The 27,796-nt window shown below is 40.2% G+C and overlaps 2 protein-coding genes across 5 annotated transcripts in view; one reads left to right on the top strand and one right to left on the bottom strand.

The window, feature by feature from the left end:
* The window catches only part of LOC145443970 (BRISC and BRCA1-A complex member 2-like), a 48,935-nt gene extending 22,691 nt beyond the window's left edge, over positions 1-26,244 (bottom strand). Inside the window, exons 1-9 of one of the 4 annotated variants that reach the window (XM_080321872.1) lie at positions 26,221-26,244; positions 5,483-5,656; positions 5,347-5,426; positions 4,338-4,497; positions 4,076-4,220; positions 3,937-4,011; positions 3,298-3,404; positions 224-397; positions 48-156 (exon numbers count right to left, since the gene is read on the bottom strand). In XM_080321872.1, the coding sequence (XP_080177998.1) occupies positions 48-156; positions 224-397; positions 3,298-3,404; positions 3,937-4,011; positions 4,076-4,220; positions 4,338-4,497; positions 5,347-5,426; positions 5,483-5,601 (969 nt within the window). In that variant the 5' untranslated portion in view covers positions 5,602-5,656; positions 26,221-26,244. The other 3 variants (XM_080321871.1, XM_080321870.1, XR_013916579.1) reach the window with 3 other exon arrangements.
* Positions 11,012-17,281, top strand: LOC145443982 (ras-related protein Rab-37-like). The gene is made up of 4 exons (XM_080321886.1): positions 11,012-11,359; positions 12,113-12,281; positions 13,008-13,201; positions 14,526-17,281. The coding sequence occupies exons 1-4, from the start codon at positions 11,267-11,269 to the stop codon at positions 14,766-14,768; spliced, it is 699 nt and encodes a 232-aa protein (XP_080178012.1). The 5' UTR covers positions 11,012-11,266; the 3' UTR covers positions 14,769-17,281.
* Positions 26,245-27,796: the final 1,552 nt, after the last annotated feature.

Below are 27,796 nucleotides of genomic sequence, written 5' to 3'. Positions count from 1 at the left end.
AAAGGGCGTCCTCCGAGGACACTTTCAAAAAAGTCAAAAAAGAGGACGTATGGTAAGCCTAACGTTGACTCACCATGAACGAGGAAGTAAAAGTCTTCGTGACTGAATAATAACGTTATCGTCCGAAATTCCTCCGCGTCATACTCAACAATGTTACTGTCAAACGCATGAAAATCAAACCGTGAATCTTAGAGAATAGTTAACAGAACAAATTAGGACGTACTCGCTGAACAGGCAGAGGAAGGCGGCGATGTATTCTCGCCGCTTGGTGTGTCCTTCTCTGATGACAAGGAGTAAATCCGAGAGGTGCTTGTCGACGCTTTGAAGGTATTCCAACAGAACCGTGTTCTGTCGGCTGTACGCTGGCAGCTTCATAGAATTGCGACCGCCTAGAATACTAAAAATAGTATAGCTTTAACTTGTCTCTCTACAGATTAGAGGTGGTCTAAGGTAAAAGTCGAAGTAGTAACGCCACAAATTTCTACCCAAGCACAAGCACATGCAGTAATTTACAAGACAAGCCTAATCTACACAAGTGGGAGTAAAAAAAGAATGGTTTGAAAAGTACTAGGGTCGATTTGAGGTGTCTCGCACTTTTAGCAGTTACCGTTATCGGATAGTTTTCCAAAATTGCATAGTTCATCTTAGCTACAAATGAAAATTGACTAGACACTACAGACAAGTGCCTATTTCGAAAATACATTCCTTCATCATAACAGAGGGTCTATTTCGGCCGGTAGTCATGACAATTTTACACGAATAATGATGCCGCCCAATACCAAAACATCGAAAGAGAAGTACCTTGTTACTGATCACCTCTGCTACACACAAGAACAAGAATTCAGACACATCATTGGTATTATCTCAATTACTATGTACACAATTCTCAACACCAATCAGTCAGCAGAGAAGGCATGGTCATTTACAAAGACAGAAACTTAATGTACCGGTGGCGGCACCCGCTTTTAAGCCGGATTTTAACTTTCCGCTCCATATTTATCGTTCTAGTGAGCGTGGAGGGGTAGGATTTTTTACAAAGTATATGTGTAATCTCCCATTGGGGGAGCAATCACCATATCAACCCCAATCTCGTTTGAACTTCGTTGGAATTGTATCTAATGTTGATGACTTGTGGCGCAATCGTTGTTTTGTTGTATTGATTAAGGCACGTTTCATTGCTACGTCACAAATACACAATAATTCCACAAAATATGCCCCAAAGTGGTCACCCAAGTTTTTACGTAATAACTCGCGAACACAACTAGCTAATTCTTCCAGTCATGGCTTGATGGAAAGCTGAGATTCGGCAGTTGCCACAGCAACATTAGCCCTTAGTTCCAACACCGCCTAGCACAGTGGTTGCAAACCGGCGGGGAATTCAATGGTTTCTGGTGGGGAATAGACGCATTTGTTGAACATTATATCCGTGACAGTGACAGTCTACATATTTATGGACACACATGCGCGATTACCCTTACCAGTTAACTGCTCTGGATAGTAGGCTATGTATCTAAAATTTAATTGTGTGTTGTTCACAAAAACTCATTGTCTACCTCTGGATAACCAATGATGGCGTCACAAATGCATCCAGAAGGACCAGTATGATATGAACAACGCTTTTGCTACATTTTGATGGTTAGCAGTATCGTTTCACAGTACGTTTTATGTTCAATTATGGGCGATTGTCTTGCGTACTGGCGTGATTGTGTGTCTTGTATACTCAAGCAAGCAAATAGCTACTTCTCGATGACAAAGTTTAAAAGGAAATACGTCGATAGTTTTGGGCGGTGGGTGAATGAAGACTCGGAATAAATATACAGTGGGGAATGAAGACAAAAAGGTTGGGAGCCACTGGCCTAGCGGAACCACAGCCGCAAGAGTGAAAGAAATTCATTTTTCAAGGAAATAAAATTGTTTTGCGATGTGATTACGGAAGTGAAACATGATAATCCAGCCAGGACGATGACACTGTCTGCAAATGCTCTACCCCTGCTTTCGTTAGATACGCAAGATGGCGGGTTCGCATCCAATGAAGTTCTCTTTTTCTGCGTTTTCGAGTTTTTTTTCTTCAATTTCTTCAGTCACCACCAAGAGGCTAATTACTGTATGAAGATATCAGATCAGCAGTCCAGATTTTGCGGGTATCAGGGTGAACTTATAGCCCAATGACCAGTCGGTTGCTATAACATCGTTGGCAACACAAGATATCAGGATTTTCAGTATTCAAATACTTCAGCTTGAAAATTACCGTACCATACAATATATATTGAAGAGAATGTGGACATTGAACACCGTAACTAATATTACTGAAAACACTACTCAATGTATACCAGTGTTGGGATCAAGTCACTACCTTCGAGTCACGAGTCAACGCACATTTTGACTCGAGTCAAATCAAGGCAATCGATTTCCGAAGGTGACTCGAGTCAAGTCAAGTCACAATTCAAGTCAATTTGCCTTTTCGGAGTATGAGGCATGATTACATGATGGAATTTTGCTAGATGTCTGAAATACATATTGAGTGGTCATTGATAGTGAACCGATGAACGAATATAGAGGGAAATATACACGCAAGAAGGGGCTGTATCGCTCACATATTCGTAGAACTATTAAACTACGCAAGTAATTGGATAGCCTCAGTTTATAGTTACCAGCCAAAATAGAGAATAGAGAAACGAATTGATAAGATGCAATACATTGCATACCCCTTTTACAAATTGATATGATAGTACAATGCAAGCCTACGCCAATGGTTGAGGACTACATAAACTATATTCTATTTAAATAAAACAAGAGGTTCTGTTAAGGTAAGAACAGAGAACAGAAATAGACCTTTTGCTATTAAATTACTTTACTACTAGTTTACGACAACGTAAGCTGTACGCTTCGATCACTTCGTTTGCGGTGGATTTATTTGCGAGAGAAAAATGGTGGCCCAGTAAAATGCACGATCATTGAATGATTGGTTGCTCTCACAGATTACACACGCGTTTTGCGAACAATCCGGACATGCAAGATACAGTGATATTTATCGACACCGATTACTCGATGACTTGAAATTGACTCGTGAATTTTGCTCCGAGTCACGAGTCAATCCACATTTCTGATACGCCGAGTCGAGTCAAGTCATTTTGGCAATGTGACTCGAGTCAAGTCAAGTCATACGAAAAATGTGACTCGACCTTTGCTGGCTTGTCAATAAGCCTTAATAGATAGGGCATAATTCCAGAGTTGATAAGACATAGTTTTAACCAGTGGCCGTAGAAAAGCTTGCGTATCAAGATTCATTCTACGTACTGCTCCATCCTCGGGGGAACGTAAAGCTGCGGAACTATTTTCCCGGAATCGCTACAGTGAATTTGAACGACGGGATGCAGGAAGGTCGGGTCTTCCGGAGGTGCGTCCTGCGGAACATAATTAAGGCATTACCTAAGGCACAACTAAAACCGAAAATTGCTAATCTCCATACCACAATTGAATGACTCTATATAAATAAAAATATATATTTCAAATTACACAACTAACAGATGTGGTCAATTTAATTTGAGAAATCTGTGTACAAATAGGGGATTATTTATCCAACGTTGATTACAATTGAAACACGCAATCAGGTGTTATATGACCACAGATGAAACCTCGAAGGCACTGGCAAGGTGGGAGTTTACTTATTCGGCTTCATCAAGTTGTTTTGCTTCCTTCCCATCTTTTTTATCAAATCGTAATTTTCTGATGTTTTGAAATGATGAAATTACCAATAAGCTGAACTGAAACTATTTCCAAATGAAGTAGCCATTGAAAGAATCCAGCTGAAGGCATCCTGTTTTTAATTAACACCGTCTAAAGTTGCAAGGAAATATAATGGGCCTATCAACTGAATACGCCGGAAATGATATAGCGTAACAAGGACTTTGATTTGTATAATTTCCATTCCCTTACCTTGAAGCATATGTCTGGTACTTGGGAAGTGTCCAGCTTAATTTGTACAAGAACACTTATAACAGGATGAGAACTCTGGAAAGTAAAGGCGTATGATTGAGAAAGAAAACGACACAAGTCAACCCAAAAAACATCAAACCGATGGACTGTAGTCGTCGGCGACTGGCTTCAGCAGTATTGCATCAACCGGATCATAGTTTTTGGCAGAGATCAGCTCGGCAACGTCCGACACAAAATTACTGTTTTCTTTCGATACCAACTTCAAAGTATGCTTTTTGTATAACCTGCAAACAAGTTAAGGACATTAAAAGCGAAATTTCAAACTCCACAAAGTAATTCCGAAAGCCAGACTGACCCAACCACAATAAGCACTCATGAGCCTTTGACATGGATTTATTTACCCCAACAAATCTCTGACGATGTTCAGCAATGCGTCTGGATCGCGATGATCCCAGTTTACCAAATGTGGTATATCTTCATAGTCGGGGTCAAATCCGCTATAATCTGGTATCAGGAAATCTGGCAGATCTTCAGGATCTGAGCCGTTGAACAAGATTTGCCCTGAAAACAAGATGTCTTTCTTCAAGCACATAGATAGATACCAACATATAATTTTTCAATTTCATGTGTTGGAAGACATGTCACACTTCAGCCACTACCAGCTCCATAAGATCTCTCTAAACATCTAGTTTTCATTAACATTAGCTTAAGATTGGAGGTGAAAATTTATAAAAAATACTGTAACCTCATTCAAACAACCAAGTTGGAAGGGAGAGGTTGGACAAAACACAGTGACTGATGCTACTCGAATAGGAGTAATAAGTTTGCTGTGTCCTATCCTAAGAGAAGCAGACATGCAGTAACAAGGTATAAAGCAGGCCGTGGAGGTACAGAACTTCAATATAGAATTGAAAAATATATTCATATTGAAATAAGCCCGATTGGAAAGAACATCGACACAATTGTTGTTATACAATGTTCTTTTGACTATTACCCATGACAAGTGTCAGCCGAAAATATGCGGTAATAGTTCAATATCAATATATTATCCAATTGTATATTCCAAGTAGATTGACGATTAACATGGTAACAACCCATCGTCACCAGCCTTCTGTAAATAAATTCATTGACAAGCAGTCTGGGATAATATGTTCCCGGTTTCATGCGTCTATCATCCGTAAAGTTCTAAACTTGCAAAATGTTCCTCTGAGCCTGCGTCTGCAAACTGTGACAAAATGGACTTGAGGCGTTGCGTAGCAAATAGATACAAGTTCAGATGTAGGAGAGTCTATGTTCGGTGAGTGTAACACAGCTGCTAGAAATGTCAATGTTACTTGAACAGTAGCCTAAAAGTAGAATAAAAGCACTTGAGTAAATTTACTTTGTTGGTGTGGTTCAACACAAACTTACAGTGCAGAGTTGACCCAGCATAAGGAATCGATATCGTGAAAACATCGTTTAAAATCTTGTGATCGCGCCGAGTGAGTGAACTAGAAATAAAAATGTTCGAAAATTTTCGTACATTACCAAAGGCACGATTACAAACCTGCTAGAGATGGTTTTAACTGAGGGCCGTCCGACGCATAAATTCAGGTCGCCCGCCAACAGGTTGGAGATTTGTGGTTCAATCCACGGGTACAGATCGTATCCATGGAATAAGCTCATATTAACACATCCTATAAAAGCAGTTATCCCGCAGAGAGACGCGAAATGCGATGATCTAGGAAAGAAGAAACTACTGAACAGTGAACTACCAACTACTAAAAGTACAGTGTTATAAAAGCTATGAACATTATAAAATGGTACATGGTGGTTTTGGTTGGTAAAAAACAATCGTAAACAAAACGCAGGTAACACTGAATACAGTTTTTCAATTCAACACAACAAGTTTCACAAAGCTATGCGTTCTCTACAGTGGTACTACGAATTCAATTCAATTTGTGAATAAGCACGTTTGTAGAATGGGTAAGTCAGATTCTCTACCAATTCATAGCAAAAACATCATGCCAAACACAACTTAATAAATATAGGCAACAACAATAGGCCGATTAAGAATATTGAATCATATTTCATGTAGAATACGTGCGGCTTACTTCACAGCTTAACAAGATGTCTAATTCTGAGATTATAACAGTTGTCGGTTCAAGATGTGAACAACGGATCGTTCGTGAAAATCTATACAGGCTTATAAAATGCCACTGTCCTCACAGAGTTCATTCACTAATGATTGGAAAAACGATGGAAGACTATTGATACAGTGAAGGTAATAACTGGATTAACTGCAACACTTTAATTATGAATGAAGCGAACGCACATAAGATCAAAGTACTATTCTAAATACATGTACCATGTTAAATGGCTAAACCAAATGTAGCGGTACTCTACTCAAAAACATCCTTGATATTCTGTCTATCGAGATCTGCGTTGTACGCGTCAATCTCCTCATTTTCATCCGCCAAGTATTCGTCCACGAATTTAGCCATGTACGGGTGATGCAGCGACTTTTTATTGTCGAAAAGATTGACGTAGAACGATCCGTTGAAAAAGTACCCGTCCGGTAGATTCCTGGTGCAGTTTCCTTCGTGTATCCTCTCGATTTCGGTTTTCGTCAAGCGGTTCTTGGTCTTGTGGCTTTTTTTGCTGGGCTTCTGACGTCCGCATTTCCTCAGCCAATCTTTCAAAGCTTCCTCGTCCAGATCGATGCCGTAAAAGTCAAGATGGTAAGGCTTCCTCGCTTTTGGACTCGATTTCGAAGGAGGAGCGGGTTGGTTCTGCGCAAAACTGTGCGGAACAAGTTCTACTTCTTTAGTGGCACTTGAAAACGAAGTGTCGTAATTTTGTTTTGGATCGTCTGTAAAGGAGACACAGCCCGATACGAAACACACGCTTCCGATCGATTGCGGAGCAGTGATCGTAGATTTTAAACCGCGAAGGCGTGCTGAAAACGACCCTCTCAATAAAGGCTGCGAAAACTCCAACTTGATTCTTGAAATACTCGGCGCACTGGGCGAAGCTTGATATTTTCCAGTAAACAGCTCAGGCCGTAGCAAGAACCGTTCCGCTACGCATTTCGGGTGCGAAAAACTATCTTCCGCCAACACCATATCGAAATCATTCTTTCTCATTAATTTCGCTCCGGGACAGATAATGAACGCAGCCTGCTGGTTGACGTATCTCACTAGAGATTGTGCGTCAGTTAAAGACTTATCGAGGACGCCCGCTATTTCTTTATCTTCCACGACAAACGCAAAATTATTGGCTATCCCTTGCAAGCATTGGTCGAAATACTTTGGGTAGTTCTGCCGTTCGACCATATGCACCGATTTAGGATTAATACACACTGTGACCGCGCCAATTAAAAGCTGTTCGCAAACACTTTGATCCGAATGGCAATTGACACATTGGATGATTTCGCACAGATCGAAGAACCCAGTGGCTACTATGAGAATGCGGAGCCTTTTTCGCGCAGCAGCGCTCGGACGAGACACACGCTTGTTTTGCACAGCTTGGGATAACTGCTCTTCAATCAATCCACGGTTCACAGTACCATCGCTCGCTAACGTAGGCCGTATGACGACCCAGCGTACTCTCTCTTTATTCAAATCAACGATCTGCTGTCCAATGTCATCAGAACCAGAAGAAGGATGCCCTGAAATGACGGTGACAGAAATTGGGTCTTCGTCCTTCATGATTTTTGCAGGATTTGTTGTCCGTAGTATAACCGAAGTCACATCACGTGGCACAACATACCCGCGAGACACCGTCGACAAAGTGAAGTGATCCAGAAATTGGTCGTACGAATGACGTTTCACCGTGGATTCAAGCTTTGAAAACGTGGACTTTAGTATCGGCCGTCTATATTTGTGCGTATCCTGCAATGCCTTGTAAATGCTCATGACATCGTTAGACACGGTCTTCGCCTTTTTCATACAGATATCCGTGTCTGTATCATGCTGTAAATGATGAACGACCACGGCGTAGAACTCTTTATAAGCTTGAGTGCCTGGAATCAGCCCCACCACCAAACATTTACTAGCCTGTGTCAAAACCATATCCGCGATCAGACTGACTTCACCTCTAAAATTCGGAGGCACAAATCCCCAATGCTGTGCATTATCCGGCAGATCAAAGTTGACGATAATGATGCATACTTCACCAGGATCGGGACTGTCAAAATACTGCACTCCGCCTTTTAGTACGATATCGTCCATAACACGAGAGCCGAGAGTTATACTCCCATCCTGATTGACTTGAAAATTGACGTAACAAGGTGGGGAATATAGAGAAGACACAGAGCACACCGTCACGTCTTTAAGAAGCGCTAATGGCTCATCTCCCTCTTGATGATGTTGTGTAGCGCCAATTCGCCACTCCATATACACTGGTACATCGGATGTCAATAAGCTGCATACACTATCTTTAGTAATCTCTGCGTCAGAATCACGCACTTCGAACGATGACACAACAAAAGTTTCGGAAAACATGATACTGCCTAGATTTTCACCACCATGTGAAGTTTTTATGTTTTCCACACCAAGCTTGATGTTGTACGTGTGCGGGGACAAGTTGCCGTCTTCCAATTGTACTTTCTTCCCCACTTTATCACATCTGGTAATCGTGCATTTTGCGTCAAACACTAATCCACATGACAGGCCTTTAGACAGTATGTGTCCGGCCCCTTTGCTTTCCGCCTCAGCAATACTGCAAGACGACACAAACTCATTAATAGCGAGATCGCAACCTTCAGTACACACTGTGTAAAGGTGTACCAGGTTATTGTAATCTTTCATGGCAGACACATTACCCCCTTCAGGCCGAAAGAAATATGTACGCGTGCATAACAGCGGTTCGTTGGGTGATACGCACTGCAGTATCATGTGAACCGGCATTTTTGCATTCTTTCTAGCTGTTGATTTCAAATCAAGTGGCTTACTTGCCTTGCCGAATTCGGCAGTGTGTGTTCCGAACAGCGCACACGGCTTCCTGGACTCGTCAATTGCAGGAGATTCTTTCTGGGACAACTTCATCAAATTACCGTGCTTGAAATAGCACAGTAGCGGCTCCGAGACTTGCTTTTCGTTCAGCTGTGGAGAGTCTTTATTCTTCATGGCGTTGGTCACAATTGATAGTGCTTCATCCCAGTGTCTTTTGAACAGGGGATATGAGTTTTTTACGATTTTTCCCAGAACAAAAGGACTGCATTGGTTGTAAAATAGGGCGATTTTGTTGCGAATATCGATAGTTTTGTGCTCAGACTGAAACGAAACACCAGTGCCTATCCCCTCTTCTTGAAATGACTGAATCAATGGCCATGATTCGATCGAAAATTCAGACTTTGCGGGTACATTCTTCGCAGACTTGGAAAAAGAAGATCCCAAATACGGAACTCCAATAGTCTTGCAATTTTTCACCATAGAGATGAAGCTTTTGACTTTATAACGTTCTTCGGAGTCTGTATCACGATCGAATTTGCCTCGCGGGGGAGATTTGGAATAGATTTGAACATTTCTCCAATGAGCGACATAAGGAAGAAGATAGGGATACAGAGATGCCCCGCAGTATACAGCTGCCGAGTTTGATCTGACAAGAATGATTACATCTTCAGTGTCATCCTCTTCTACTCCTGCTTCCTCTAACGCTCTCAGTTGCGAAAAGAAGCCAAGAGTGAGGTAATTGGCAAACTCACGGCATCCCTCGTTGAATTTACTGTCCACCCCCAGAACGCAAAGGATGGAGTCACATCCGGCATTTTTGTTCAACAACAGGCTCTGGACGTTGCGAAGCCTCTGACAGCTCAAGTGGGGAGCGTACTGGTTCTTTGCAGTAGCGCTGGTTAGCCTATTCATAATAATTATCCTTGAATTGAGATGTTCCATCAATTAGATTTAGGACATAACATCAATCATAAAAGAGCATTTTGGAGGAGAGAGAGAGAGAGAGAGATATGATATTCTTTCTCGCCTGCACCATCGAGATGCTTTGGCGACGGAGTTGCGATACGGCCCCATGAGGTCATCTAGTCTGCGCCCCCGTTTTTTTTCTCCTCCATGCTATCCGTGATTGCTGAGCGCCTAGCAGGATAGCTGCGGATACCATTTTTCGAGTCTTTGGTATGACCCGGCCGGGGATCGAACCCACGACCTACCGCTCGAGAAGCCGGACGCATAACCATTACACTATCTCTCACACAAATATTCCCTGTGGTAATATCGTCGTCCAAGAGCCAGTGTAAGGTCATAGCAAAGTATAAATAACCCTTATGACAAACCAACACAATGTCCAAACGTGTGAAGAATTTTTAGCAGACTAGTTTAGATATCCTTCAGCCTGAGTGGAGATGGAGACGCTGACTTACCGACTGTATTACTAAGCATAGACACTGCTAGAAAATTTGCAGCTTTTCCTGATAAGATTAGCATTACTGAATTCACAAAAACTTGGTGGAACTTGTACACCATGATTGGCTCGTTTCGAACTACACATATACCGATCTCCCTGTAGCTCTTTCAGGAAAAACCTGACATTAGATTCGAATTATATCACCGGCATTTATCCAGTTGCGCAAGTCTGTTACTACGGTACGGTAGGCTAATAATTGTGCAAAGTGTGAAGAAAATACAGAAGAATATATTACAATTACGGTAATGAATGTAAATTATAGAAGCATCACAGTAAACCAGATCTAAACACAATCATAGCAACGACTGATGCGTCGAGGAGTGACTGCGGTAAGTTATGGATATATTAGTATAGTATGCGCTAACAGAAATATCAAGGAAGTGGGGTACAGGAACTGTGTTAGATTTGGCAGCCTGCGGTTATTCTACAGCACCTTTATCACGCAGTTTCCCTTTCTTTATTTATTTCTAAGTGACAAAAACGGAAGAAGTTCTTCCGAAGCAGTCGCAAAGCAAACGGATACGCGTTACGGTTCACTAGTCATGAATACATCTGATGTTTGTTATTCCGTCACAGTCTTTGATCATAGCAGCAAAGAGCAATAAAAAAAACAAGGACTGATGCCGCAGTCGGCATTCTCTTTTCGCAGTGTCGTGTTGCCAATGCCCGTGGTATGGTATATTCGGTACAGTATCTGGTATCGATGTTCCACGTCATTGGGAGTATCTATTTCTAAATTAATTAGGATGCACTTCAATTTGAATACGTGGCGTACGCATTTTCCTAACCGAATTGCCGTTTTAAATGAAGAACGAATGCAATAATAATGAGTTAATGAATTAACATGTGACTTGTTTCTATAGACGTGACAGTGTGTAGATTTTATAGAAAAACTAAAACCGGCTATATTCAGTGATAATACTGTTAAAGAATGCCGAGGAAGGTTAGCAGAGGACAGTCGCCAAATGAGAGAAGACGAATATCAAGTTCTGTATCTGCTTCGGACTTCGATATTAGTTTCAAGGTAAAGTTCTTGAATGTTTCGTGCTTCCATACCACTGCTGTATAGCAAATTTTTAAGTTTAAATCCTGCATTTTAATCCAATTTATTTGGTTTCACGTTTAATTTCAACTACTTCTATTAATCTGAGTAATTATTGATAAAACCAAGTACCTTCCTTACCTGTAATGACGCAATTATGAAGACAAATTTTCGTAATGTCCCAATACTAGTTTTGTTAATCAAGTGTACAAAAATGATTTGAAATTACCACATCTATTATCTCTAATTAGGAAACAATACATTGAGAGATTGTTGACATTAATTTATCAATAAAGTTACACATCTGTTTTCATATCTTTGCTTAATTTTGTGGGCCAATTAATTTTCTATTATGGCTGCCCGAAATGAATCCCCTCCTGAATGGGCCTTCACTGAAATTCGGACTGCTCTTACGAGCATAAATTGATCTGCAAAACTATCTTTGGAGTACCGTAACCTGTCATTTGTTGCGGTATTGATTTTGATACTATTCTATGAACTGTTACTATATGTTTATACCTATACCTACTGTTGTAATGCAACAATTCTTGAATATGGCTCCTGCTGATTTCATAATCTCCTGATTCCCTTGCCATAGCCTGATTCTGCATTATTGTTGACTCATTTTTTCTTCTTTTTGTTCTGGACGTATTGTGAAACCGAATAAACACGATTCTGATTTGATTCAACAACGCATATAGTTGCACAGTCTTGACAAATGATTTCTATATTCAGGTAATGCTTGTGGGCGATTCAGGAGTAGGAAAAACATGCTTATTGGTACGGTACAAGGATGACACTTTTCTTAGCGGAAGTTTTATATCTACAGTCGGTATAGATTTTCGAAACAAAGTTGTTCCAGTAGACAATCGAAAGATTAAGCTTCAGATATGGGACACTGCAGGTGCGCTTGTGAATGTGCATTTATTTCCCACAAGATTTTTTGTAAGGATTTTACCTCGTAAAGTTTTACCTGATACCTTACTGGACTAGAACAGTGTTTCTCAACCTTTTTCATCTCATGACCCGCTAAGCTTTGAAAACAAGTTTTGAGTACCGGTGAATCTTGAAAAAATTAAATTAACCCAAAATGTTAATACGAAGAATGTAACCTATACAACATAAAAGAAAATATTGGAATCTTCAACTTGATGATGAATTTGCTACTGTATTTTTTGTATAGCCTAGATATGATTCTACCGAAGTTTACGCAAGGCGAGGGCCTGGAAAAACCACTAATTTGATTTTAATTATTTGATATCAGCGACTTTGCTGTTTGCTCGCCTCTATTGTACTGCCAAAAATTGCTAAAATTAACAAACTTTGTTTAAAATGCCTTCAAGGCTTTCATATATAATTGGTCTAAAACGAATTTCAGGCTCTGCAGTTTGGTACAGCATTGTAAACCATGAACTCAATTAGGACATGATGCAGAAAAATATGTTCCAAATTTCTAAATCACTTGATTTTTTATTTGTCTGTTAACGGTAATGGACAAGCGTCAAAATTTTTGAATTTCGCAATTAAGATATGAAATTGTAATCTATTTGACGAACCGACGGTTGAGAACCACTGTACTAGAGCGTGATGAGATTTAGTGACGGACATTAGAGAATTATGTCTGGAACAGGTCAAGAGAGATTCCGCAGTGTTACGCATGCGTACTATCGTGACGCAGACGCCCTTCTTCTTGTCTACGATGTCACCGATAAAAAATCATTCAACAATGTCCGGTCATGGGTAGCGGACATAAGGCATCATGCGAAAGAGGGTGTCACAATAATGCTGGTTGGCAATAAAGCGGACAATTCGTCATCGCGATCAGTAAGTGAAAGTTGATTTAATATTCATGGTACCGATTTGTGAATTTTTCTTGAGACCTCAATTTTACTGGGTGTCTGTGATGACTAGGGCGATCTATTTTACATAACAAAAGGATGATTTTGACATCAAGAATCAAAATTTTTACATTTTTTGTCCTTAAAAAACTTAATTTTGATCAAATTTTGACCTCATGTATTTAAACTAGGTGTCATAAACTAGGTGTTTTCCCACATAGGCCTAATGATAGAATTGTACTACTTATCTTCATTTCTGGTTGGAACTGTCTGTCCTTACCAAGTAGTTTGGCCTGAAACACTTTATTGACTCAAAAACTGACAAATTTTTACATGAAAAACCTTTATTTTAACAAAATCTGGACCTATGAAGAATTCCAGTAGTTACAGTACACATTATGGTAGAAATAATTAAAATTTGTTGTAGTACAACGAAAAATACTTTTCTACATTCTCGGGTTGAGAGTGTCTGTCCTTACTAAGTAGCTTGGAGTAGAATGGAGAAAGAACGTTCAACAGCAGCAGTTGTTGGCTGGCATCTGGCAACACTATAGTTGTGGCCTTGCGCGTACACTGCTGGTGACACACCGTGTTTCTTCATTCTGACAATGTTGTCTACATGACAATTTCTCATCATGCGCTTCTTTATAGAAGAACCAATGCCCACACAGGCTTGCGGTACGTTGAGCGTAACACCATGGTCAACCTATCTGTTTCCTTTGACCGTTTATGATTCACAACGAGCAGGCAATTGGGCTTCTAAAACGGTAGGCCTATAAAGTAGGCTACAAGCTGTAAAATGTAAAATGTTCACCGTCAGTGCAAACATCTACCATACAAACAAAATTGCAGAAAAATTTTGACTTAGTAAACAATTTTGACAACTTTCTTGACCTAACGCTACAATTTTGATTTTTTTACATGTCGCGGTGATGACCAATATGGCAATTTATTTTCTCCATGCTATTTGATGGAGTAGTGGGCTAGCTAATTGATCGCATAGCCTACATGCCGATAGTGGGAAATACCTAATACCTATGTCTTCCGCTTGGGAATATCTGCTTCTACATCAAATATGTGATTAAATCATGATCCCGTTATATATTAGCAATCGGCTGAGCTGAGCGCTCATAGATCTCTCCCGTTCTAATCAATAATTCAATGGAATTAAGGCATAAATTCTCTGTGAGGCGGCAGATGAGAAATTTGATGCTTGTCAAAAATCAATAAACGGTAGTTTCCAAGCCTCCGCATGTCACATTTGATTGCTTTTTCGGATTGATTTGTTTGTACTGGGTTGCGTATTGCAGATAACGACACTGGAAGGAGAAAGGGTGGCCAAGGAATACGGTATGACGTTCATTGAAAGCAGTGCCAGGACTGGAATGAATGTGGAACTTGCGTTTTGCGCGATAGCAAAGGAATTACTGCGTAAATCACTGACGGCTGCGGACTGCGTTGGCGATGGGAGGGACGCTAACTTAAAAATGAGAGATTCATTTAACATCAACGAATACGTAGAAAACGAGAAGGCAAAAGTATCTTGCTGCTGATATTACATCACACGTGTAATTGCGAGCAAGACCTCCACGCTTGACGGTCATTGTGAATTTTCCTCAAACGATGCCCGAGATTAGGTCACATGTATCTCGACTGTTGGCCAGCATAACACACCAAGGGATTCCTATTCTGTGTTATATTGATACGTTACCTTGGCGTAATTCTTAATCAATATGGAATTATTGACAAGAGGCATATGGTGAAGGGCCACACTGTCGATTGATTGTTATAATATTTTTATGAATGTAATAACATTATTTTGATGACTACGTGGAATCAGAAATGGGGTGTGATTTTTTTAATCATAGTCATTAAGTTATCTGCTACTCAGACATCTTCTATAAAACTGACTCTATGATTTTTACTACTGGTGTGACTGTCAGCATTTAACCTACAATTTTCAACTCTTCTCAAAAATCAATGAATATGATTTAATATGGGGGCACTGTATTGTTCTGTTCCCGTAAACCATCTGATTTTTGACCAAGATTTAGAAAGTATTTAAGCTCAAAATCCAACCATGTCTTTTTGTGTAAATTATGTTCATATACCTAATTGTATTTGAAATGTTGGAAGTACCTTATTTTACTTTTATCTAAGTTCATAGGCTACTGTGACACATTCTAGCGGGGATGCCATCATATCTCGAGATTTATGGGGCAATTGTGGACCTTGTTGCAATCTTCAACTGAATAGTTTCAGCTTCACTCCTCTTTGATCGTATTATATTAACAGACTGCATATACTGTACGGTCTACATAATTTATTTTCCTTCGACAATATAGATAACCTTCCATGATAAAATAAAATGCCATCACTGCAACAGAATCCCCAAATTTCCATCATAGATGGATCAATAGGCCCAAATAAAATAGTGTAACTTACGCCATTTCTCAGGCCAAATCAATTAAAGCAAGTGCATGACCTGGATGAAATTATTTATGTGCCTTAAGTAATGTGGACTGAATATGTATATGTTGCCTGCATATTGCCGTTTTATCATCGGTTGATTACAGTAAACATATCATTGTTCAATCTCGCTATGATAGATATCTAATTGGAACATTTTCAGATCATCAAGAGCTATTTGCGGCTACTTTTGTGGTCTATTATGTACCCTTGAGATTAATTGGCATCATACTCCAGATAGGCACTGCTGAAGTTTTATTATAAATGATGAACACTTGATATGGTGAATTGGTAATTCAACTACTAGCTATTAGTAACGTATAGTGCTTTTGAAACTATATTACTATTATTTGCACCGACGGTTGTGAAGTGTATTATTGGATGTCTGATTCATGGTCTTCTGTAACTTATCTATGTGTAGAAATGCCCTCTGCAAACAACATTACTGGATAGTCACCGCCCTCAACCAACTGCCATATTCTTTTTATTGTACCATTGATATAACATACAGTGAGTTCCTACGACTGTTTAGTATTACAGTTCCAGACTAAAAATAGTTTGTTTAACTATGGTTGATCATTGTTGGCTTTCCCTGTGATTCATTTTACGCAACTTGAGAATTCATTTATGCATTATCGAATCTATTCCAACGTCTACTTCGACGGGCTTATGAATTTTTCATTGTATCATTAGATATTCTTCTTGTCCCGTGTCATTAGAGGCAAAGATGACATTTGCGGTGTAAAAAAAAACCTTTCCCTAGCTGTGATTCTTTTACTGTATTCTGCTGCGCCTATACAGCTGCATCTCTATGGTACTTCTTCATATGACAGTGTATATTGTTAGTTTTCTTTGAGTGAAGCTTATGGTTTGTTTCCACTGTATGAGAACCATTATCCATCAAGAATTTTATGATCGAGTATCTAGCAAGTGAATTTTCTGTCACACACTTTCTTGGCACCAATTTTGAACTATTTTGCAAAATATTTTCTTGATATTCTTGAATTTTCCAAATAAGTGTGGTTTGCTCGATCGAGTGATCAATGTTCGAGTAAAATGAAGCGTATGTCAATGAAGCTTGACTTCATGGCATGAGTTAAAACCTTGTGAATGTTTGGTGTGTGGGCTGGTGGGGGTTATTCACATATCAACTTTCATTGAGTTGTTCTTTGTAGATAATTCTGTGTTCAATTAGTACAATATAGACGCATGATATTTTCAATTATAATGAGATTAATTTATGTTTATAATTTTCTGGTACTTTTTTTCAGTGTCAGTTTAAAATGGGTTTTGATATCGGTGCATTTTCCGGGTATCTTTGTTACACCCGAACCAACTTGAATCTCATTAGTCACAGAACCCGTACCTGTGCAAACCGTTGCAATTTTACGTGAGCTGCATACTTCAGAATTTGTACTTTGTTATTTGTAATGCGAAAATGGACTTTTATAAACCTATCCGATAGCGTATCGCTTTTCTAAGACTAATCATTTTATCAAATCTTTTAGACAATCTGCATCACAGTATTTGCACAAATCTTGTTTCGTTTTGTCTGAAATATGTACTGTTGAATGCGTAACATGACAGGTGTCGTTGATCTCGCTAGTCAACCATGATAAGGAATGTAGGAGTCAGCATAAAGATGGCGACGTCTGTGAGAAACGAGCCTCTTTCAGTTGCGCTACCAAGGTCCGGAAACGCACCTTTTAGAAGCCTACGGTTACCGTACGTTCTCCTTTAGGAGAAGTTGTCCTTCATTTTCCTGAAATTGAAAATCTTCTCAGTTTTGGCAATTCGTACTCCTTTACAGCTAGACTAATGGACAGGGTCAACTTAAAATCGGCATAAATGACGTGAAATAGGTAATGCGGACGTTCGAGCTTTCGATTGGGTCATTCGGAAGTCGACTCATAGTGATGACCTCTTTTCTTCTAGTCAGTTCCACAGATATGGCGTAGAAAATGGTAATGCGGGAGCGAGTCAAAGTGATGACCTTTTTATTTAGTCATCGCAATAAGATTTCCAGGAAATATTTGAAGGTCAGCTGTTTTCAATTTTCTAATACAAACTTTATTGATTTTTAAAAAGCGTCCTCCTATCCGGATAACAGAAATAGTACCTATCGGGTTGCATTTAAAACAAACGGTGTTTTAATACACTTTGATAATACACAGTGTTTTAAACAAAGGCCTTTAAAAAAATGTGATTTTTTAAGTTGTAAAATTATGCCATAGTTGTGTAAATACTTTCCAAAAACATGTAGTATGAGGCTACGGACAATTACCACCCGATATAGCCGACGTGTATCGGTATGCTATGGTTGGAACCCTCAAAATAGTTGGTTCAACATTATTAGAGTACAGATAGTTCGTCAAAGGAGGTATATTTGACCCTGTATTTTCGATTGTCAATGTCAATCCACTATGACGTCACAATTGGATATTCGTGTCGTCATGGCGTCAAAAAAAAAATTAAATTAGGGCCTTTGTTTTAAGTAGCCCAAATAACCATCTGGTAATTGAACCCAAGCCGCTAGCGTTGTAGGTGGCGGAAGTCACCATTACGCTAGAGCAGTGCTCTTCAACCGGGGTGGTCGTACACCCTAGGGTGTACCAGAATTTGCAAAGGGTGTACCACTCGGATGGGGTGTACAGGGGTGTACCAGATCCGAATTACAATGAGCCGATGGCTAGCTATTACAAAGGCAAGTTTATGGGTCAGGACAGGTTGACGCACAGGTTAATGAGCATGCAGCACCGTAACTGCCACACCCCAAACCCCCCAATTGGGGGGCTGAGCTCGAAGGGGGCCCCAAATTATTTCGTGAATTAACATAATTTATGCAAGTTTTTCCAAAATTTTTCGCGCTGCGCGCGATTTAAAGTTGCCAATTATGTTCATTATTTGGTACTCTTCCACCAAGAAAAAACACGCAACATTTATAGAAATGGACATATCGGCGTTGGCCATTAACACGCCACCACGCACCAAGATATATAATGATTTAGTACTTATTACATGCGACTCCAAGAAGTGTGCCAGAACGATCGGCAGCGCGAAAAGCTTGGCCGAAACGGACTGCCCTTACGCAGACCGAAAACTTCGTTATATATACCAAATAATAGGTTTGATTGTCCATAGGCGCCTAAATGACTGGCGCCATATGTTCCTGTCTTGGCAATCTGAACCTCAGAAGACAAATACCATCCAGCAAGAAAAAAATATATCCCAGTGAAGAAATACCAATTTGAAATCGTGTGCGTCTTTTAGTTTAGTACGTCAAAGCAATTCGATATTTTTGATATAGCAGACAGGAGGTCACGAAATAAAATCATGTAACGAAGTAAATCTGATACCATGAGCAGAGAGGACAAGATATTGATAGCAATATATATGCAATGCAATCTTATTGGCCGATTGTATCATGAATTATCGAAAATTTTCGCGCTTCGAGCTGGCACACTAAACAGTGCAGCAAATTTCTCGGCAAAAGCGAACACTGTGATGAGGGGTGGGTTTATCACCCTATGAGAACCCAAAACCAAAGTTTTTGTGGGGGGGGGGCGGGGTTGACGAAGTGCTGTTTCGTTCCTGCCAACGGGTATACGCCCGAAGATGTCTAATTATTATTGGGATGTCCTACAATTTTAAAACAGACTTCGCTCAGCTCTACCGGTGAATCTGATTACGTGAGCAGAGAGAGGATCGAAATTGATAGCAATATATATGTAATTCCCGATCATATTGCCCGATGACATTCTTGAATTACTGAAATTATTCGCGCTTCGCGCGTCTAGGCGGGAAAAGCGGTCTCACATAACGTACACTGGACTTACCATATTTTCAAATTTTTCTTTATGCGGCTACTGGTTGGAATCGCACTAAATTTGGTGTGTAGGCTTAAATTAGGTAACCTAACAATTTTATCAAGTAGCCAGTACGATTTGAGAAAAAAAGTCATTTTTGAAGACCCCTAATGAACAGGGGTGTACGAGTTTTGAGCAAACGTTAAAAGGGTGTACCACTCCGAAAAAGGTTGAAGAGCACTGCGCTAGAGTTCCCTTGTTTGGATATTAGTAAAGATAGGTAACCGGCGACGGTGTTATGTTCCGGTAATATACAGCGATAAACTAAACACGCAAACGCAGCCGAGCCGAAGTCCGTCAACTCAGCAACGTCAGTATGCTGGCGGCGCATAATTACGTCACACATCAGATGCTGGCGGTGCTTAGTTACGTCACACAGTTCCGGACGAATAGCCTGGACTATGGCTGCGGGCTATTCATCCGGTTCCGGACGAATAGCCACTGTCTTGTTTTAAACATGTATGTTTTAAATGCAACCATAATGGTAACCCTGCCTTGTAGTAAGTTAGGAAATAGAAAGAGGCATGCTCGGAGCTGGTAGTCAGAGGAGTCAGCATTAACACGCAAATCAAAAAAATGTAAATTTGCAAGTGGAAATAGCGACTTTAAAGACGTCGTGGAAGTAGAGACGAAGGTTTAAAAATACCAAGTAAGTCGATTCGGTCGAGGGTTCGCCTACATTCAATCGGGTGTCGCTGCTTTTGCTGGGTAGGCTAGGTAGTGTAACAGTAAGGTGAGCTACCGAACTCGATGGCATCATATAACAGTAGCTGTGTGTTGCTGAACTCCAGGCGCCATGTAACAGTAAGGCTGTAGCGTGCTGGAGCTAGGTAGCTTAACGACTTGCTGGCAGCTGTAACAGGAGGCCTTGCCGTGCTGGAGCAGTATGTAGCTGAACGACTTGCTGGTAGCTGTAACAGGAGGGTGTGCCGTGCTGCAGCAGTAGGTAGCTGAACGACTTGCTGTCTTAGACGGTGATTCCTTAACTCACACGAGTTCACTCGGTCGGATGTATTGCAGAAAATAGTACGTCAGGCGCTGAGGTGAATCTCAGAGCTCAAGGCCGCAACAGAGAAAACGTGGGTTTTTATACCTGAAAATGCGTAACAATGGGAACTCATGAACCAAACGCCCAAATAAACGGTAAAGGTGAAACATGTTAAGATATCATAACGTTCATCTATAATTTGACGTAAATATTTATAGATTATAGATTATGATAACTGTTAAGATATCATATCGTTCATCTACAATTTGACGTAAATATTTATAGATTATAGATTATGATAACATCAGAAAGTATTAGATTACCATAAATTATAGGCTTTTAAGAGATTTGACATGATAGCGTACCCCATTTGAATTCCTGAAATTCGTGATATCTTAAATCACTACAGCCTTAGGGGCAGTTCCATCCTACGTCATTGGAATGTTTTAGAGAATGTCACGCGGGATTTTTCTATTTTAATTTATTACTACTTTAATTTTAATATTAGCTCTTCATAATCGCCCAAGGGCAGTTCTTTCCTACGTCATTGAAATCTAGCAGATATACCGAGTCAGCATATTCCTATTTACGATGTTTCAGTTTTATTCGTTTACTGCCATTGTGCAGATTTCTTTCAACACGATGCTCTCATTTGGATTCACACCCAAAAGAAAACACGGAGAAACAGGAAAATCCAGTTTGCGTTCCACTCTAACGTAACTCAAAAGTACCGGTAGGTCATTTTTTAGCGCAAACGGCGTATTTTAAAATGAATCACGGACAAATCAACTGTCAACGTGTCATCATACTGACCACGATGTGTCTATCTATCGTATATAGATGGCGATTCTTAAATACAAGGTCATGATTCCATCACTATAGGCTAACCCAGTGAAGAGCATGAGTACGTCTGACTTCACAGTTTGAGATTTGTGAGCAATAATACACTTTCCACTTAACATTATTAGTACAGATGATAAACGTGGCCACAAGTATATCTTCTACGTCAATAATTTCACATTTTGAATTGCATGAGGAATGCGAAGTCTGCAACATGTATACTTTGTAATATTCTACTCATAATTCTTGAGCTAGGTCGTATATTACAGTAATTCCCATTATATTTACGTTCCCGTTCATAGGTAGGCCTACAAGAACTGAAATTGAAGATTATCACGTACTTGTGAGCCCTTCAATCGTCACAGAGCACTGTTCGACTCTACGTTGGTCCCATCATACAGTTCATACGTAGTTATCGGACCGCGAGTTGGCCTGGTTGGGCCTTGACGTATAACTCTGACGTCGATGGAGAGAGGGCGAGGTTACCTTTAGTCAATGGGGCTTCCACGCTCGACTGTTTCTGCCTCTGAAGTAGGTGCGTGCCCGCATCTATCATCACGCCGGCGACTACCTTTGTCGTCGGGGGCCCTTTGTTCTGGAGAGGCTTGCATATTGCCTCCAGACTCCTCGCCATCCACACTATTTAGTTTCAATGTGGATGCGACAGCTGCATTCAAAGTGACTTTCTCGGTAAGCGGCACGACTGCTGCGACCATAGGGCCGTCGTCAGAAACGATTCCCACGTATCTATCGTGGCGAATGCGTCGGCCGTTTTTTGTCAGGATCCTTCCATACACCCGTGTCCTGATTAATGCTAGCGGAATTTCCTCGCTAAGCATGAATGGGTTCGGGGGTGACAAACTTCCCCCGATTGAGACTAGCGTCACCGAACATCCTATACCTTGGGCGCTAAATTATTCCGAGAAGACGGGACTTCCTTGGTCCCGGTGGCGTCAGTGGGGCTTCCGCACTCGACGCTAAATAAAATTGCAGCATCCACCGACCCGTAACCAGTTGTAGTGTAGCTAGTACTACTTCTAGCTTCGGTTGTTTCACCGTCAAGAACCGCGGCAAACGTCAATTCATTATTATCTGTATAGCTGGGTCATTAACAACTTCGTCACCTGTCCCTTGTGAACTCTCATGTCGGTTGCAAAGGGAACTGGCGACTCATAGAGAACGATTGATCACAGGGACCTCACGTGGGATAAACCCCCTATTCTATGCCGTCGCATTTTAAGGGGTAGTTGTTCAGCCCAGTAGAACAAGTATGTTTTAAGCACTGTTCTCATGTGCGAATTCCGTAATAGAACGTTACAAAATTATTACAAATTGCAGTCCATAAAATTTGATTATGGCTGGCAGTAGACGTAAGTATCAAAGCATTTATTTTTCTCGGGGCACTTAATTAGGTCTTGTCGACCAGTACAATTTGATATGACATTATCCTTTTAGACTGCTTCCACTTCTACTCAACAATTTTCAGCGCAAAAACCAACTTTCGGCATGTTGGTTTCAGTAAGTAGACAGCAGACATGGCTTGATTAGGCTACTTCAATTCGATTTAGTTCCGATCACTGCATAATCACACGACTGCGCTTACAGCAAAATCATGCAGCAGTAATCACGATTACAATGATTTTTGTTTTTAATATTATTGCTGGCGACGTCACAATGCATCAATTGCCACACTTTATAGCGGACAATTTCCGCCCTAATAATTTTCATTATATCTACGACCCACGGTAACATGTGTATAAGCTAAAGCGGCAGATTAAAATGTTTAAGTTAAAGAATCGCGTAATGGTGCTAGTTTCATGTATATAGGCCAAGTAAGAATAGAGTAAATTGAACGTTAAATTCTTCCATAAGGAATAATGCTCCTCGTAGTTGAACATGAATAATGAACATGTATGCCTATTGCCAACAATAGACTTAGATATCGCCAGAGGTTACGGCCAACGGAAGAGAAGAGTTTGGGTATGATATATACCAGTAAGCAACAACCATCGATTTTTTAAAGCTTCTATATGGAATTCGTCATGCTTTATTTGATGAGTAGGCTACAACATTTCCAATCTCTCGGTGTACCTACTCCTCGCCAATTAGCAATGTTCGCACCGTGTTTAATTAAGCATAACCAAACATCAACAATTACGTATCCATTGAAAATTATAAGCAGAGAGTTGATATCATTCCCGCTGGGGAAAATCGAGTATCTAAACGATTTGATTCGAATGTTGCCTCGGGTGTCAAGTCGAGTATTCAAGCCCCGCTCACTATGACGTTACATCACCATGAACGATGCGAAAGTTCAAACACATATCCCCAATGCCAGGAGGTTCTCAGCGGCCACCTGCGACAAGCCTCTTGCCAGTTCATTAGATATATTATAATTTATATCTCAATTCCCGAATGCAAGAAGTTGGACGCTTATCCATTAATTAGAGAAATAATATACCAACTTGCAAATTGACTTCAAGCATGGTGTCGTAATAGAGAGACCACATAGTATGTATGTATGTATGTATAATTGGAAATGGTGCGTATAACTGCATATGGTTTTTGCACCATGCCCTTTCAAAACCAGAAGTTCTATACTACTTTGGTTAAACGTATGGTGTTGTACAGAACTCTAAAACTAATATACAGCTCGAGTCGAACAATTTATATGTGAAAGCTACGGGGACTTTTCAATAATCCTCAGTAAGTTTTGTCAGTGCGATCAAGCGATTCCAGCACCCGAATCATTGCGCCGATAGCTTCATTTAATATTTTCTTCCTGCGAAGCAGTGCTGTCCGGTGTATTTCAATAACTGACATACGGCATGGCGTGGGCCCTTTCAATCATTTCTACTACAACGGATAATTCGTTACGATACGTAATCTGACGCTTCTGTCATGAATAACCTAAGATTGTACTGTGATATTCCTTATTCAGTTTATGTCATATATCGTTCTACAGTCGACAATTAATCGTTCTTAGAAAAACCTGTAAGATATATCGAAGAATCGATTGCAATTACGATCAATTGAAGATGCTGCAATTGTCACAATCAACTGCGATTACTAATCACAATTACCTGCGTGTCACATAAATTTGATGAAATAGTCACTATTGATGGTAGAAAAATACTGCCCTGTGTGTAACAGTGTTGGGATAAAGTCACTGTCATATTGAGTCATAGCGCCTTTTGACGCTAGTAAAGTGAAGTCATTCGACTTTTAAAGGCGATTCAAGTCAAGCCAAAACAATTCGATTCACAAAGTCATATCAGATTCGAAGTTCAAATTCAAGTTATTGCATTTTGCAAGATGATTGCAGTAAAAGGTCTCTATCAATTCTGAATCGAGTAACAATGATTGCGTTTATTATATCTTCAACAGTGCGCTATATGGCCCACATATACGTGGAGCTGCTAAACCATATGTCGGTAAACCTCAACCGAATAGATGATAGAATATGAAACCTCGGGAAGTTAGGAAAATTGATATGATGCACAACATAATTCACCTATACGCGCCATACGATACGATTCAAAACTACATCGACTTTCAACGCTTAATATATATGTATAAACAGTGTGATTATTGGGTAATCGAAACTGGCTATGTTGCTTTATACTAGTCCAAGTCATCGTACGCTCTTGTCAGTTTTTTGCGGTCAATTATAATGGTGGCATATCGACGAAGTCTCAGCAGAATCATGCTGCTCAGTCGTGGAATGACTGGCTGTCCACACAGCTTATATCAGCGTGTAGAGAACATGTATAGCTAAAAGTGCAGCGACTTAAGCGACACCAATTACTTGATGACTTGAAGTTGACTCGAAAAGTTACCTTGGAGTCACGAGTCAATCCGCATTTTTAAATTGTCAAGTTAAGTCAAGTCAAATCATTTTGCAATTTCGAAAGCACCATCCTGTTAAAAGTATACGGAATTACCATCTTGAAGCTATTCACCTAAATACTTTCCACTCCATTCATTTTGTACTTGAAGTAGTTTTGCAATAAATTTTTGATATATATTATTCTACTTCTACTTGTGTAGCAATCCTGGCCACGTTGAACACATTTCGTGGCGGATCACGCGTGGTAGCAAAATATATCTAGACATATATGTACATAAGAATAGAAAACAGTTATGTGGTAATGCCACAGTAACCGAGAAAATCATATTTCTTACCCGACTTTCTGCTCTCGTGGTTGCCGAATGGAGTAACTTTCATCGCGCAAGTCTGGTTCAGTTCAATCCTCTGGAGTACGGTCGTCTTGACAGCGACGTTTCGAGTGAGGTATTTTCATTGTTCCGTGCCAATTGTCGCGATCCTCGCGTTTGTGTGGTGGGTCCGTCATCAGACTCTCCCCCGTCATATGAAATGGCCGTCTGGATTGCAGTTGTGGTCGAAACCAGTTGGAGGTACATTGAAGTCAATGTAATCAGTAACGAGATTGCAGACGTGATTAATGAGACGAAGAGAGCGGTTTCGACGATAGTGGTCGTAGGGTTCATTGGTCGGACAAACCCACTGAAATGGACAGTGGGAGTGTAACAAATGTTCGTGTATGTTACAACGGAAGTGTCGTTCAACACCGGAAGTCCGTGGTGCCTCCATTTGTTTATAGTGTAGCTTCATGGCTTTTGTCATGCAAGTTTTCTACACTTTGGTTCGATATTATTTCACAGTGTTGAACTTTCACCTCACTTTCTCCACACTCCTTCACTTGCACATCCAGGGTTTGACGACGGTGATTGAAGCATTGGTTGCAGCTTGATCGAAATAAGCAGCGACCTTTCGAGGTCCAGGGGCATAATTAATTAATTAAATAATTAATTAATTACCTTTAATACAACCAAATACTCCAATAAGCAGACATGTAGATAACAAATAGGGCATTTCTATGCACATTGCACATCCTGATATAAAATGGCGTGCAGGACAGGTTACTGAAATTACGAGTCGATAAAAATTAACCTATTTATTATCATGCACGATCTATAATCGAAATAAATCTCCAAGGTTTGTTTTCACAATGGTTGTGATGGCCTTTCCTGCCACATACATAATACATAAGGAATATATATCTCAATAGATGCCACAAAAAATAACACTCATAGTTCAAGTTGACCAATTTGCAGACCACCTCATTTATAATAGTTCCCCAGTCTTCCACATGTAGATAGCAACTGCAATCCGTTCAGGCACCGACCCCTTGTTTGAGTACGTTTCTTCTTATGACCTTCAAGTACTTTTGTGTCAATTCTGGGATCTGGCATTCCAGTAGAACACGGGGTTTGGTAAGGGTTTGTCGTAGCGAGATTCCAAATGGCTCTTTAGTTCGCCGGCTTCATGGAGCGATTCCAACACATTTCATCAAGCTTCTCCATTTCTGTATACTTTGCAACTTCGGCAAGCAGTCGATCCCATTTTGTCGCACTGCTTTATTTCTGTATACCTTGCAACTGGGGCAAGCAGCCGATCCAATCAATATATATTGGTAAGAGCTTTCAGGGTGACATCCGAACATCACACTGCAATGCTCTATGACGCTAAACCATTACGCAATTCCCCGTCAATGTCCGGTTTTCTGCATATCGTCTGATACTGGATGCTTCGTTTGGGGCTTCATTTCGAGAGTGGTGGCTTTACATCGGCATAAATTCACAAATTATTCGAAACTAGCAGACGCATCCACGCCTTCTTTATTTGCAAGAATTGGATACTACAACTGAGTTTATAATTTACGTGGGCACCATGTATGACATATATTCATACACATATATATATATTATGCTTCAGCTCACTGCAAACGTTCGCATACATGAAAAAATGGTGACGCCATTTTGTGTTTAAAAGCAACCTGATGGTATTGTTAACATGCATACGACAATTCCAGATAAGCATAAACAGATATCAACACAACGGCTAAATCTACACGGCATATTCGTTCACTAACCCACGCGCATATTCGAAATACAAAATGGTGGCGACATTTTTCGTTAACGCAACACGATGGTATAATAACATGAATACGGCGAATATAGAGTTCAAACGCGTTTTGGTAATCTAGCGTTGACGCAATCTATCTCATGAAACGAAAGCGTGAACACTAGGACTCAATTTTCGCCACATCAATTTCGCAAAAAAATGATGTGTGTACTTTTCTATTGTATATAAGAATTTTATTTTTATTTTATTGAGAGGAATTTAGGGTGATTATATATCTGTTGCCTACGCAACGGCTGATCTTCTTACTAATGGCTTATATGGGAATTGGGCAGCTCAGTGACAAAAGTCGCTGCTAATCTCTTCAGTTAGCCTACTGATCTTATTCATAATCTGGCGTCTCTCCGCTAAGCCGTAAAATCCATCACTGTGGGCTCAGGGATACATAGTAGCACAAATTGAACACATTTG

Source organism: Botryllus schlosseri, chromosome 8 (assembly GCF_051294905.1).
Source record: "Botryllus schlosseri isolate E-star chromosome 8, Bs_hap1, whole genome shotgun sequence".
Taxonomy (NCBI): domain Eukaryota; kingdom Metazoa; phylum Chordata; class Ascidiacea; order Stolidobranchia; family Styelidae; genus Botryllus; species Botryllus schlosseri.
This window is presented reverse-complemented; position numbering and strand designations above follow the sequence as displayed.

Coding starts and splice junctions, on each gene's coding strand:
- LOC145443982 (XM_080321886.1), top strand. CDS start 11,267: ATGCCGAGGAAGGTTAGCAGAGGACAGTCGCCAAATGAGAGAAGACGA. Junction 11,360..12,112: donor ACTTCGATATTAGTTTCAAG/GTAAAGTTCTTG, acceptor TTCTATATTCAG/GTAATGCTTGTGGGCGATTC. Junction 13,202..14,525: donor ACAATTCGTCATCGCGATCA/GTAAGTGAAAGT, acceptor TGCGTATTGCAG/ATAACGACACTGGAAGGAGA.